We start from the raw sequence: 15,254 nt of genomic DNA on the forward strand, positions 1-15,254 counted from the left end.
AACATCCGCTGCCTCGCAGGGCAGAACCGTGAGTAGCTTGTGAGACCAGGTGTCTCGCTCACACTTCAGTTGACTACACTTTCGTTCAAAGAGTCTAAGATACAGGCCCATATCCCATGATACCTCATATGGCTGCATGTACCTAGACATCTCGAACTCTGCCTCATTTTCGAGAAGTACTTGCTGGCGTCCCAACCTCATACTCAACTCATAGTCTTGTTTGAAAAACTTTAGCTTGAGGCTTTCTCTTTCGTCTTCACTCTTTCCTTCCATCTGAGCTGCTCTTAGTTTTCTTTCGATGATGAGGTCCCATTCTTCACTTAGTTCCTCATCATCAGCCCCCAAATCATTAATTGCTTGAATGATTATGGGTTTTCGTGCCAAACCCTTTGTATCGATCCCCAATTCCTCACACAACAGCAACAAGTCTGACTTCTGCAGCTCCCGTAGGTCCATGATCGTACTGAGTGCTCGCTACTTCCAAAATAACTTTCCGAAACGGCGAAACTGAGTCTTTCGGCAAAGTTAACTACCAGTTCTACCCTCTTTTAGAACCTGGTTCACTCAAAGGAAAAGCCAAGCACTCACCCATACGTGATCCATGTCTCGAGCCAGCTGCTTCTCCTGGCCCGACTGTTGTTGTCACTTGTAGCTTCGAATCCCTCCGCTGCCAACCAGTTGTTGCGGCTCGGGGTGCTGAGTCGCATCCCACCTCTGCCAACCAGTTGTCGTAACTCGGGGTTCTGAGTTGTATCTCACCGCTGATCACCAGTTGTCGGGAATCCCACCGATGCCAACCAGTTGTTGTGATCCCGGGGTGCTGTGGTAGCGTGGTGTAGCTTCGGGTTGAGGAAACGTCCGCTTACAAGATGGGGATACGAAAAACAAACAAGGTTTATGGCACTATTTACAAATATTTACAGCATGAGGTTAAGAGTTCACAAACCACGAGCGTGGTGGTTAAACCTTTAGTTGGTTCAGAGCGACGTCCTGCACTCTGCGGCGCCGTTATAAGCCCTCTCGGGCTCCTCCTTCTTCAGTGGAACACCAATCACATACACACGACCGGTGCAAGGTACGAGCAGGCACGGCGCACGTGAACATCCAATTTCGAGTCAAGATCACTGCACTTAAAGGAGGCGCCAGAGAGCTCTTGCTCGTCGTGTATGTCGCTGGTCGAGGGGTCCCAAGCTTCGGACAGCAGACATCAAACGGTCCGCCAAACGGTCCGCTCAATTAGCCGGGCACTTTGTGGCGGCGGTCGCCGTTTCTTCAAAGGAATACGCTCTTTGTTGTCCCCTCCGGAACGGCTTACAGCTTCGTGGCGACAGGACGTCTCATCCGCCGGCTAGCAGGGACAATAGCTGGCGAGCGTAGACATTCGGCGAGTCGGCTACTTGTTTGGGGATTAAAAGAGCGCCGCTCCCCCGTCATCTCTGGACGCTGGTTCCGAGAAAACTGGAGTTCCAGTTTCTGAGTCTCGTCGGTGCTTGCGTGTTTTCATCCGTTTGCGTGCAACTCTGATTTTTGTGTTTGGACCCAACTGTCGGACCCTCTACGTCGAGCATGTCAATCTCCCCTTCCGCCACCGCACTGTTGTGCTCCATGGGCACACGCTGGGTGGGAGCAACTCCGGCGTGTCCCGCCATGTGCTTGAGGATTTTATTTAGCGTTTTTTTGCAACTCGTGGATCTTCTTCGCCGATTTCTCGTTTCGTTGTCTCGTCCTGCTCAGTTCATCCCTTAGTTCCCTGTTCTCTTTGTCTAACTTCTCTAATCGCATTCCGATTGGCGAGTTCAAGGTCTTCCCTAGGTCTTCGGGGAGTGAGTTCCCTTCCGGACTCCTGCTTTCTTGAGCTGCCAGGTGTGACCAAGTAACCTTGCATGATCGCTTCGGCTTTCCGCCAGGTGGAGGCTGCCCGTTACCCGACGAGAAGCTGGGCTCGCTACTTGAGTTTCGTCCAGTATGGCTACGGCTTCGGCTGCGGCTTTTGCTTCTACTGCGACGACTCCTCTTTATCACCGATGAGGAAGAGTGGGGGTCAATGGCTCTGTTGCGTTGCCGGGAGCCGGACCTTGATCTCGAATGGCTTCTTTTTGGGTGACGTTCTGATGGGTAATGCTGCGAGAGGGCCGGGTACTGGTCCCCCGCACCATCTTCGGGAGTGAGTGCGCCCTGTTTTCCATACTTCCGGTCATCCCTGCTTTTTGCAAGCCATCTCCTCGTATTGACCACGTACGAAACCTTGTACTTTGCTTGACATGTGCGATCGGCGGTAGGATGGGCTTCCCCGCATATTTTGCACCTTGGCGAGCATTTGTGCGTGGTAATTGGGTTTTTCGTGCCGCAAATCAGACAGAGTTTGACTTCCAGTCTCGGGCACACGTCGGCTCTGTGACCGAGTTTTCCGCTATCTCGACAGAAATCGAGTTGCTTCCGGTAGAGAGTGACTCTTATCATTATGCAGCTTAAGTAAACCCACGTCGGGACTCTGCTTTCTACGTGGAGGAGGATTACTGCAGTGGTGTTTCCAAGTGTCTTCGTGTATGCGAGATTGGGGTTCCTCGTAGTGACCAGTACCCGGGAGAGTTGATCTTGCGTATAACTGAGGGGAACGTCCCTTATTATGCCCTTGACCATTTCTTCTGGCGCAGAGACATACGCACTGACCTCGTGTTCTTTGTCCCCCACTCTAATTGAGCGGATTCTTGCTAACTTCCCTGCCCTCTCCTCGTCGGGCGTGCTGGCAACCAAGATGTTTTGAGTGTAGTTGGGACAAATCATGATTGTTTCATCCGCATTTATGCCGGCCGTTCTCCTGATCGTTGCGTCCAATGCCACCCCATCCGCCGTGTGGAGGTTCAGGCCATTCCGTGGCCTCATGATCACCTTAATGTCTCCTTTCGGCAGCCTCGGCATTTTACTCGTACGTTGGATTTTCTTCACAATGCCTCTTTTGCGGCTGCGCATTTCAGTCTCGCGCTGCAGGGATAGTTCATCGTCGCGGCGAACTATCCCTGCAGTTTCGCGGTGTTTCTTCCATCGCGTAACTTTAATTTAGCCGTCAGCATCTGTCTCAGCTTCCGGCAGGTTTGTGACATTATCTCTATCGTCGTGCCCTTCTGGAGTGTCGTCGGACGCTGTTTTGTCCCCCTCCATGATTGAATCTTTTCTCGGGGGCCCATCGTATAGCATCCGTGAGCAGCGGACGCGGCGTAACTTGGTCGGAACGCCAATAGGCTTAAAACGCTTCACACGCGTTGCCGATGTAAATGTGGTCGTAAATGTCCAAAAAAGGCACGCTCACCGTGAAACTTGGTGTCCCCAGGCCCGCGTGGTCGCTCGGGAGTCGATGGTAACCAAACTTTGATCAAGACACTCACTGTGGAGGTCTTCTAGAATATGCAGCGATCTTTGACTGCTTTTCTTCTAAACCTATTCATTCTCTTATCGTTGCCGAGCATGTTTCTGTCCAAAAGCAAGAATCCTTGTTGCTCACAAAAAAACTTGAGTTCCTGCAAGGCTGCCTGAATCGCCACGATTTCACACGTAGTTGATGAAACAACACAGCCAGGTCGTGCAACTCATTTCACATTCAGGGGCGTCATAACAAGCATGCGGCGCTTGCTTTACGCTCTGTGTCAACAAACCTGTTGGTGAAAACTGTTGAATGATCAGCAGACCTTTCTTTCATATAAATTCAAGCACCAAAGAACGTACTTGTGCTGTGAGCACTCACCAAAGCTTTTTCAGCAGTCGTTGAGAGACGAGAAAACATAACACTGGAAGCCGAGATTCATGAAACTATTCTTTACGCTTGGCGCAGTCTTCTGGCACTCCCAGAGCACACTCTTAGGTGTCGACGATGTGGTGTTTCCAGCCCTTCATAGTGGGACTCACATAGACCAGAGGCAATCAGAAGAGCACACGGTTGACAATTGCTGCCTAGTGTAACTTTATGATGAATGGCCACGTCAGCGTGTTCCTGTCATCCTTCGAAGGACGATTTGATTGATTGATTGATATGTGGGGTTTAACGTCCCAAAACCACTATATGATTATGAGAGACGCCGTAGTGAAGGGCTCCGGAAATTTAGACCACCTGGGGTTCTTTAACGTGCACCCAAATCTGAGCACACGGGCCTACAACATTTCCGCCTCCATCGGAAATGCAGCCGCCGCAGCCGGGATTTGAACCCGCGCCCTGCGGGTCAGCAGCCGAGTACCTTAGCCACTAGACCACCACGGCGGGGCTCCTTCGAAGGACGTTTGCGCGTGGTAAAAGGGCTGAAACATGGCCAATTATTCCTAGAGTCAAGTTTGACTGCAAGGACTATGATGTATTTAGCTAGCTGATATATTGAAAGTCACATCTTCATCCGTGTTTCTGGTCTTCACAAAATGGGGAATAGCATAAACTAAGACGATTCTGCTCATACTTTCTGCCAGGATGGGACATGGGTGTGCGCATAGCGTACAATCCGTTGGCCAATTGTTTGCAAACGCTTCTGCTGATATCCAGACAGCCAGATGCATCCGTCGTCAGCGTAGATTCCTATATGAGTCACCTTGCTGTCTTTTTTTAGGACTGATCGGGTGAACGAACCATGGGCGCATTCATCAACTTTAGAGACAGAACACTTTCCTGTGGCACACCTCTAGTAACTTTCCTTGAGCTACACAGAACCGTCGCCATATTCACTTGCATCGAGAAATTACTAAGAAATGCATGAACAAAGCATGAAAGACCCCTTGTTACTCACATAGACGCTATAATACGACAAATTATTGCACCCTGGGACACTATAAATATTGTAACAGTGATTGCAGAGGTTTCTCAGGCGGAGATAAGTCCCGTCCTCTTCCTTCAATCTAAGAGAACTTCCGCGTTTTCTTTGCCGCTACTTCGTCCTCCTGGTGGGCGTAGCTCCATCCCGGTGAACATCTTGCAGATCAGTTGAAGCGTGGATATACGGCTTAATCCTGGCGACGAGAACAATGTCGCTGTTGACGTGAGATAGCAAATAGACGTCAGCTGGTACAATCTCGTACGCCACGTCAGACAATTGACGCAAGACCTTGTACGGACCAGAGTAATGACAGAGGAGCTTTTCAGCCAAGCCAACATGACGTGAGGGCGTCCACAGGAGGACAAGAGAACCTAGAGGAAATTTTTTGTCTCGGTGCTGGTGATCGTAGCGTCGCTTTTGAGAAGCTTGTGATGGTGTGAGGCGTTGATGAGCAACCTCTCGGGCTTGGACAGCCAAAGTAATTGCATCGCTGGCGTCATCGGTCGTTGAGAAGTCGACACGAAATTGTAGCAACCTGTCGAACTGCAAGACAGGGTCGCGGCCACACAAAAGGTAAAAGGAGAAAATCCAGTGGTTTTGTGACGGGACGAGTTGTAAGCAAAAGTTAGGTATGGTAAAGTGGCGTCCCAGTGGTGTTTCAGTCGCTCGGTGAGCCCATTAGTTTGAGGATGGTACGCGGTAGTGACCTTGCGTTCAATAGCACAAGAGCGGAGCAGATCATCGACAACCTTCAACAAAAACTAACGGCCACGATCAGCTAGTTACTGTCGAGGGGTGCCGTAGTGCAGGATAACGTCATGGAGAAGAAAGTACGCAATATCTGTTGCGCAGCTAGTCGGTATCTCGCGTGCGATGGCGTATCTGGTGGCATATTCTGTCGCGACCGCAATCCACTTGTTCCCTTTGGTATAAATGGAGATTGGGCCAACCAGGTCGAGGCCCACACGGGAGAATGGTTTTGTTGGGATTTCAATTGGCTGAAGCAGACCAGCAGGAGGCAAAGCAGGCGTCTCCCGCCGCTGACACAGGTCACAAGAAGCAACGCAGTGCCACACAGGGCGATAGAGATCAGGCCAGAAGAAATGGCGCCTTACGCGGTCGTAAGTCCGAGTGACACCCGTATGTCCAGCAGTAGGAGCGTCCTGAAATTCCTGGAGCACGGCGAGCCGCGGGTGCTTGGAAACGACTAGTAAGAGCTCAAGATCAAAAGACTGAATGTTTAGGTGGTACAAAATGCCGTCATGCATTGTGAACATTCGGAGAGAGGGGTCAGTGGGCACGTAGCTTAGGCGGTTCATAAAGTTTTGAAATACAGGGTCTTGTACTTTCTCGCTACCTATGTGGGGAAAGCTGGATGTGGAAAGAGTACAGAAGTCCATGTCACTATCAGTGTCGTGCGGTTGATCCACAGGATTGCGAGAAAGGCAGTCAGCATCGTTGTGCATGCTTCCAGATTTATGCACCATTGTGAATTCATAGTCTTGTGGACGCAATGCGCAAGTCGGCCAGCTGGGTCCTTCAAAGAGGAGAGCCAACAGAGGGCGTGGTGATCCGTGACGACACTGAGAGGACGACCAAACAAGTGCGGTCGAAATTTTGCGACAGCCCAAATGTGCGCAAGGCATTCTTGGTCAGTTATCGAGTAATTGCGTTCGGGCGTGAAGAGAAGGCGACTCACATCGGCGATGACATGGTCATGGCTCTGTTGATGATGCAAAGAACTGCGCCGATATCATGACCGCTCGCGTCAGTGCGAAGTTCGGTGGGCCCGGAAGGGTCGAAGTGGGAAAGAATCGGTGAACTTGTAAGGCACTCAATAAGGGTAGAGAATGCACGCTCTTGATGCGGTCCCCAGAAGAAGGAGGTATCTTTCTTAAAGAGGTCGATCAGAGGACGAGAGATGTCAGAAAATTCCTTTACAAAGCGACGGAAGGATGAGCATAAACCCATAAAACTTAGGACATCTCTCGTCGATGAAGGAATAGGACAATTTCGCAAAGCGCGAACTTTTCCTGGGTCAGGTTGGATACCTGCTGTGCTTAAGAGATGTCTGAACATGGTGATTTTGTGGTGACAGAAGTGGCACTTAGAGGACTTCAGCTGAAGGCCAGCGGAGCGAAACACCGAGAGGATTGTTCTGAGGCACTGCAGGTCACTTTCAAAAACCTCCGAAAACACGATCTCGTCGTGTGTAACAGAGGCACGTTGACCACTTTAAGCCACGCAAGAGGGAGTCCATCATGCGCTCAAATGTAACTGGCACATTGCACTGTCCAAAAGACATCACTTTGAACTGGTGTAAGCCATCTGGTGTTACGAAGGCGGTTTTTTTCGTGGTCCCTCTCATCAACGCTGATCTGCCACTAGCCTGAACGGAGATCGATTGAAGAAAAATAGTTAGATCTGTGAAAACAGTCAAGGGCGTCATCTATTCGGGGCAGTGGGTACACATCTTTTTTGGATATCCTGTTCAGGTGACGGGAATCGACGCAGAAGCGCCACGAGTTGTCTTTTTTCTTTACCAAAACCACTGGGGATGCCCACGTGCTACTCGATGGTTCAACGATGTGCTTGCCGATCATCTTGTCCACATCTTTTTGTATGATGGTCATTTCTGCAGCGGAGAAGCAATATGGCCTCATACGAATGGGGCTTGCGTCACCAGTGTTGATTCGATTGGTGACAGCAGACATCTGTCCCACGGGCCGCTCGTTCAAGTTAAAGATATCTCGGTACGATGACAGCAGGTGGCGAAGAGCTGTTGTGTGTTCCTCAGGAAGGTCAGAGGCAATCATTTTAACAATGTTGTCCGCAGTCAATAAGGACGAAGCTATCGGCGACAAAGGTGTGCTGCTATCGAAGACAGATACAGTAGCTAAAGAAGTAATATAACATTTTTTCCACGGGAGAGAGACTCGCCATGGCGATTCCCTGGGGAAGCACGTGCGTAGAAAATACAAAATTGACGATTGGTATGCAAGCCCAATTCTCTTGTATTTAGGCTGTGGTGCTTGGCAAGACAATATTTCTTGTCAGAATCACGTCCACGATTGGCGACACGACATAGCCGCCGTCTGAGACGGGAGAAGAGGGCTTCATGATAACAGCAGTCGCCACCTGAGGAAACAGACGAGCGAACTCCACAGAACATAAATGGGATGGTGCGCAAGTTGTGGCGTCGGCAGGGAAGGGAAGATCAAGCTGTACAACTTCGTCGGAGCAGTCAATCTGGGCTGCGTGCTGTGCAAGAAACTCTATGACCAGAATGAGGTGTGTGGACACTGTTCGAGTACAATAAATAAAGCTATAGCATAGCGGTTGCCAACGGTCACACGGGCTGTACACACTACGACAACAGGTGCAGTGCTACCATAGGCGACTAGTACTGTACTCGTAGCGGTGGGTGTGAGGACCTTTCGGAGCCTTCGGTGAAGAGCAGCGCTTATAACCGATAACTGGGCCCCCATGTTGGCAAGAGATCAGACATGAACGCCACGAACTTCAACGTCCAGTTGGTTTCCACATGTAGGCAGGGTCAGTAGAGGACTTGAAGGCCAGGTCGAAGTAGCAGTGCCATCTCCGGGAGCTGCACCGCCCAGTTTCCTGAAGAGAAGTGGCCGATTGTGAATGGGGACGAAGAGTGATGCATGAGCGGTGAACGGGTACGACGACCTTGCGGAGACGGGGAATGGCTGGATCTTGGCTTATAATTGTCGGTGATGGTGCTCTGGTTCGGCGTGTAAGGCGAGAAGAAAGGACCATCCGGCAGCTGTTGTTTGTGACTAGAAGACGACCACCGGGGAGGTGGCGTAAATCGACTGCGGCAGTGACGGGCAATGTGTCCAATACGGGAACAATTGAAGCAGATTGGATGATCTCTACAGTAGGCCACTTAGCTGGATTGCGGCGGCGCAGAAAATAATTCTGCGTCTGGCTACGAAGGGCTGAGGGAACCCGGCAAGTGTTCGTTTGCTGGACCGATCAGAGTTACGGCATGCCGAAACTTGCGATTTCTTCTCGAACGACCGCTTGAATGAAGGAGATGGATGGCAAGTTGTCCCTGAAGTCGGAACGAATAGGTGGAGCTGCAGACATGGACTCAAGCTCACGGCAGATAAAGCGCGTGGTGTCTTCAGTTGCCATGGTTTGGATAAACCGTGGTGGATCCTCACATTACGAGGTCGTGGTGGTATTTGGCAATCTTTCGTACGCTTGAGCAACTGGACGGCTTTTTTTCTGTTCGAAGCGCCGACACTCTTTGATGATTTCATCCAGCGTAGTTCAATTTCTGCACATAAGGAGGTTGAAGGAATCATCGGCAATACCTTTTAAAATGTGCCCAAACTTGTCGGCCTCGGTCATGCTGTCATCAACTTTACGACAGAGAGATAGCACAACTCTTATGTAGATGACATACGACTCTGTTAACGTCTGAGCGCGGCCCGGAAGTTCTTTCTTTGCGGCCAGCTGACCAGCGACCGGTCTGCCTAACAGATCTCGAATTTTATGTTCACAGACGTCCCAGCTCGTGAGGTCAGCTTCATGTGTCTCGTACCATTGCCACGCAGTTACTTTAAGATGAAAGAGCAGGTTCGCTAGCATGAGAGTCGGGTACCACCTGTAGCTGCCACTCACTCTCTCGTACAGTTTGAGCCACTCCTCGACGTCAGTCTTATCCGTGCCACAAAAGGGCCCGTGGTCGCGCGGATGAGTCAGGAAGACCACTGGCGTGGAAGTTGGCGTTTGGTTTGTCATCGCTGCTGGCTCAGACACTGGCTGTTGGTTTGCCCTTGTGGCGTCAGGCAGATGAGGTTCGCTGCGAAGTTCCGTCCTGGTACCCCAGCACTTCTACTACATGTTACGAGAAGAAGCCAGACCAATGGCTGCAGAGATGGTGTATTCACAGTGATCACATAGGTTTCCGAGGCAGAGATAACTCCCGTCATCTTCCTCCAATCTGAGAAAAACTTCCTTGTTCTCTTTACCACAACAATGTATAGTCATATGCTTTTGAAACGTTCAGAAATATTGCCAGTGTTGAAAAGCCTTATACTCGTTGTTGTTGTTCCATGTGTTTTACTCTCTTTCAAATATGCTATTGTGTGGTCAATCCAGTCATACATGGTGAAAAAATCCTATAATTTCCAATTCACCATGAGAGCCGAACACTGTCAAGATTTTTCGTCAGCTTCGCTATGCATGTTGTTAGTGATATAAGTCAATATATCATCAATCTGTCCTGTCTCTACAGACTTCAGCCCTGGCATGAACAAGGCCATTTGACTCATTTGAAGAATGTTGCCCTACATCAACACATTGTTGAAATACGTCCTCCTCTCTTCTGTAGGCTGATTTGAAATCCTTTAATTCGTAGTGTCATTTGTTCCAGAAGCACAGCATCGATGGAAAGAGCCCATGGTTTATGTCCATTTTCTTAACGTAAACAGTGCGTCAGTGGAAGACGCAGAATAATGCGGAAACTAAGGTGGCTCACATTTTCTTCCAATTATAAAAATGTCAGCAAATTTCTCGGCTAGACACGACATAGACATATCCTTGAGTAGGTGAAGGGCTTTAAAAGGTCTCAAAAAGTTTGGGCGGGCTTGAAACACCAACTACTACTCTTCAGACACTTGACAGTAAAGTAGGTACCCTTCGAAAAATGCGTGTTACAGAGAAATTTTACGAATGACATTTGAAGATGGCATTTTTCCTGAAAGGCTCATGGCGACGAAGAGGCGCGTGCAACGGATCCTGGTGGCTTTCTTGCAAGAAACTGGGTGCTGTGACATTTGGTGACGAACCCGTATAATTTAACATATGCTCAGGCGGAACGATTGTTGGCCATTTAGACCTGGATAACACCGCCTGTTGCAACATCATAATCAGCACCACCACCACCACCACCATCACAAATAACTCTCCCAAAACTCTGCCTACATTGCTTCCTCCGTAAATTTTTGGTGTATGCTTGTATTGCTGCATTGAGTCTGCTAAACTGAGTCTTCATAGCACGTTCGCCACTCATTCGTATGAGCCTTTCTAGCAGAACAGACACTTTAGAGTTTTAAGTCCAGGGCTAGAAAATGTGCTGGTAGCTTAATTGTAGCGGTTGCAACTGCTTTCCCGAAATATCATGAAATAGATGTCCTCTGATCATTGATACATATGTTCCCGGTAGCAATCCCAATCAGATACTTTGCTACATTTGGCTACCGTGAAATGGTAACAGGCAACGCAAATGACTGTGTGGAGATGTATGACACAAAAGATGAACGACACTTGAATGCAACCTAGGTAAATTGCTTGAGGGTCTAAAGAACGTTGCGTTGCTATTATTCGCGATTGATAGGTCTAGCTTTTCGAAAGCCCTTTTCACAAAACGTCCCCTGCATCCGAATTTCTGTCACACACGACGTGCGATGCGCATTGAAATAACCACAAATGATGAGCTGAGGGCAATGATGAAGCAGATCTTCTAAAACCTTTTTCATGGACATTTTCCTGTAAGGAGACGCATACACACATGCAATTCTGACTTTGTCGTTACCTATCTGTGCCCTTGATTGGTATGTGGGGTTTTAATGTCCCAACATCATCACATGATTATGAAAGACGTCGTAGTGGAGGGCTCCGGAAATTTAGACCACCTGGGGTTTTTTAACGTGCACCCAAATCTGAGCCCACGGGCCTACAGCACTTTCGCCTCCATTGAAAATGCAGCCACTGCAACCGGGATTCAATCCCGCGACCTGCGGTTCAGCAGCCGAGTACCTTGGCCACAAGAAAACCGCGGCGGGGCTATCTGTGCCCTAATCAAAGAAACTTTTATAACTTTGTGCAGAATTTGGCCCCATTTAGTGCTACATGTGCTTTGCACTGCGTCACTTCCATTTGAGAAAGACTCTATAGTAGGGTTCTTGGGGGTGCCGTATTCAGCGATCGATCGAAGCTGAGCAATACATGTACGTCATTCGAAGATGGGAAGTGTCACAAGCTCATTTGAAAATTTACCTTGGCCGACCACTGGACCAAGAACAACGAGCTCTCTGCTGAAAAGCAGCTTGTCAGCCTCCAGAATTGCTTTTGTTTCTTCGTCCAATTGAAAGGCGGTCTCTCCAACGCCACGTCCATTGACGTTCCCTATTGCCTCCTGGTACCTCGCTGCAAAATAATTCGATGCATTGCTCATTAGTTCACGCTTTCGTAAGCAATAGGTCATATTGCACAAAACAGAAATGACACATGTCTATTGTACCAACCATGGCAATAGCTTAGCGGCTGAGTTGTTACCCGGATGAGAAGGAGTGCACTAGCTATATTTACGGCAGTGGCAACTGCCATTCCATGGGAGCAAAATACGAAATATGCATGCACCAAGTTTGGCAAGAGCAGAATTCCGGCCTCGTTGGTACGGCTCATTTGAAGTGTTCAGCACAGATTTATAAAAATAGGTTAAAATAACGAGAACACAAGTACACAGGTGCTATATGTACGTGTGTGCCATTTTTCCAGGTACTTTATAAAAAAATCTGTGATAAATACTTTAGATATAAGGTGCGATTTTGTGTACCGAGGAAGACCACGAAGAGGTAGAGACAAGCGCAACATGTGGCCAATAAGTGCCATGACTGTGTGTTAGGTTGCCGGTGACCAGTGTTGCACAATTCAAGGCGAAACATGGCTGTAAACGCAACAAGGATAACTTGAAAACAGCAGGAGCGTAGTAGAAAATAATGGATAGAATTCCACTCTTGTTCTTATAACAAGCATATTGTTGTTTTGGAAGTAAAACACCGAAATTATTTATTCAGGAATACTTGCGCATACATACGTTGTACTTTTTGGAAGTTAAATTTATTTTGCAGCATGGGTACCACATGCAAGCATGCGCAGGTGGTGCAGGGTGCACGGCAAAGTACACCCAACGCGCTTTATAGCTTTGCGATTACAGTTACATGTACACTCCAGGCACATTTTCGCCGTCGCCGTGAGGTTTCATATAAGGTTCAAATAGAGGGCCCATCACGTGGTATGTTTGAAGTGTGATTGAAAGCGTGCGAGAGCAGCCGACAATGGTGACTCAAGCGGAGAGGAGACGCCCCGAATGTCTTGCATCGTGCGAATCCTACGAGGAAGAATAACTGTCCCAGGAGAGGGAGGAGGAAAATTGTTGCCGTGGTGGGCAGCTGCGCACTCTGGTGTGCCGTGCGCGGTCACCCATCAAAGCCTAAACACAAAGGTAAACATGCAGGTCCTTGTATGGTGACCCCTTTCAGGATAGGGGTCAGCAGGCGGCTCGCACCTTGTTATTGCCGTGGTCAAAGATTTTCTTTGTGCAGAAGCAAAAGACAGCAAGAAAGTAGCTTTGCTCACTGGCAACCTCACTTAATTACGCCAGCTTATTGCTTGATGGAGCCGAATGGTACACTGACGGAGTTTGGTGCTATATACTAGGCGACAACTTTTCTTGGCATTGGAGCGAAGGATACAGACCCAAAACGCAGGCATGCAACCGCCAGTGAATGTAGTTCCACAACAGCACCCATATTTTCCCCTTGAAATATAGAAGTTCTCTATCTTCTACGTGACTTGATAGATATGTGGGGCTTAACGTCCCAAAACCACCATATGATTATGAGCGACGCCGTAGTGAAGGGCTCCAAAAATTTCGACCACCTGGGGTTCTTTAACGTGCACCGAAATCTGAGCATATTTTTTACGCGACGCTATTTGAGACAAGACACAGTTCCCACTAATAAAATATTTGTATTTACTTTAATTTATTCGTTGTGACTTCACGTTCATGAAGGCGTGAGAAAGTTTCACCTTTTTACGTGCACCTCAAACGCTAAGTGGCGTCTTCTACAAAAAACGCTGATGGTGTGGCCCCATTACTCTCCATAACTTGACGAGACGTGCGCTAAAACGGACTACTTCGCGTAGTTCTACATGTGCAGATGCTCCGCCTCCGTAGCTTTCCCTTCAGTGCAAAGAAAAGCTGTCGCCGAGTATAGCTGGCCGGCCTTTGGGCAACGCCGACGTTCGCGGGCAAACCAGAGCCGGCGTCGCAAACGTGCCACCTGATCGGCGTCCGAAAGGAAGCCTTCGTTTGTGGTCACTCACCATCACTTCCTATTCTCACCACGTTCCTTACAATTCTATACGCGGCTATGACATGCTTGGAGCTGCTTGGCACTGAGCGTTACGACCTTCTGTGGCATGAGACATCGTACGACGACCGCACGAACCACTAAAGTGAGAGGGCACTGCTGCAAGCGCTTCATGCTCAATGCAAACAGGTTCTATTCACACTTACGAGAGTCTTCACCATCCTTGGTATGATGGTTGCCGACGTTACGGTTTTCGAAGTCAACAAAGTAAACGAGAGGCTTAGTCTTGTTGGCCAGGAGTCGCCAGTAGAAGACCAATCCAACACCGAAGACGGAAACCACCAGGACTGCGACGATAATACCGGCAATAGCACCTTGGTACGACCAGGACGCGGGCTTTTTTTCCAGCAACTTCACAAGTCTGAAACTACCCACAGGGTAGACGCGATTTCCGTAGACAACCTGCAATTATTAGGCCACATGAAGGGCTAGTGCATTGTCTGGTTTTTAGCAACAAAGTTGTTGCACCTCGCCGAAGTTTGTGTGGTGGCACCAGAAAACTCTTCAGGTTAGCACGTTCCACAGGAATAGGGCGAGCCCGGTTACCATGTACAGCAGGTGCGCATATCGAACGAAAATGAACACGAGAAAAACAAGGGGATGAAGACATAGAGAAAGAGAGGAAGAAAGAGCAACAGAAACAAGAAAGAAGGCAGAGATAGAGAGATTTCAGGACATAAATTCATAAAAGAGCACAGAGGTAAAAAAAACGTAGAAAGAGAAGTAAGTACATTGAGGGAAACAGACACGAAAAATAAATTGAAAAAACGAAGACCAAGATAGAAATAAAAAAAACTAAACAGACAGACAGAGAAAGAAGTAGAGGAATAACAAAAAAATGTAAGAGAAAGAGAGAAAACAATAGAAACATACATACACAAAAAACTAGAATAAACAGGGAATGAGCTGGAAAGAAAAATAAACAGAAATAAAAGCATGCAAAAAAAGAGAGCAGGCCGAGAGAACGGAAAGAAGCAGTCCGAGACAAAGGGTGAAAAGAGAAATGAAGAGAGGAAGACAGAGAAATAGTGAAAGACAGAAAGAAATACGGAGAAAATGATACAAACAGACATCCAAAAAGCAAATGAAAGAGAAAAGACAAAGAAAAAAATAGAGAAACAAGAAAGGCCACCCAGCTTCGCTGTTTTTTCCAGCTACGCACTAGTAGTTTGAAGCTACGATGATTTGTTTCATAGCAACGTTGTCCATTTATCAGTAGTGTGCATAAAAAAATGTGTCCAAAAAGTTGATGTACAACAGGGGCGAATAT

The 15,254-nt window shown here is 48.3% G+C and overlaps 1 protein-coding gene across 3 annotated transcripts in view; it reads right to left on the reverse strand.

Annotated features, from left to right (window-relative positions):
- The window catches only part of LOC119173675 (hepatocyte growth factor receptor-like), a 181,491-nt gene that overhangs the window by 25,814 nt on the left and 140,423 nt on the right, over positions 1-15,254 (reverse strand). For all 3 annotated transcript variants that reach the window (XM_075896063.1, XM_075896064.1, XM_075896065.1), the window contains exons 13-14: positions 14,131-14,386; positions 11,826-11,975 (exon numbers count right to left, since the gene is read on the reverse strand). In XM_075896063.1, the coding sequence (XP_075752178.1) occupies positions 11,826-11,975; positions 14,131-14,386 (406 nt within the window). The remainder of the gene's footprint in view (positions 1-11,825; positions 11,976-14,130; positions 14,387-15,254) is intronic.

This window comes from Rhipicephalus microplus, chromosome 5 (genome assembly GCF_043290135.1).
Source record: "Rhipicephalus microplus isolate Deutch F79 chromosome 5, USDA_Rmic, whole genome shotgun sequence".
Lineage (NCBI taxonomy): Eukaryota > Metazoa > Arthropoda > Arachnida > Ixodida > Ixodidae > Rhipicephalus > Rhipicephalus microplus.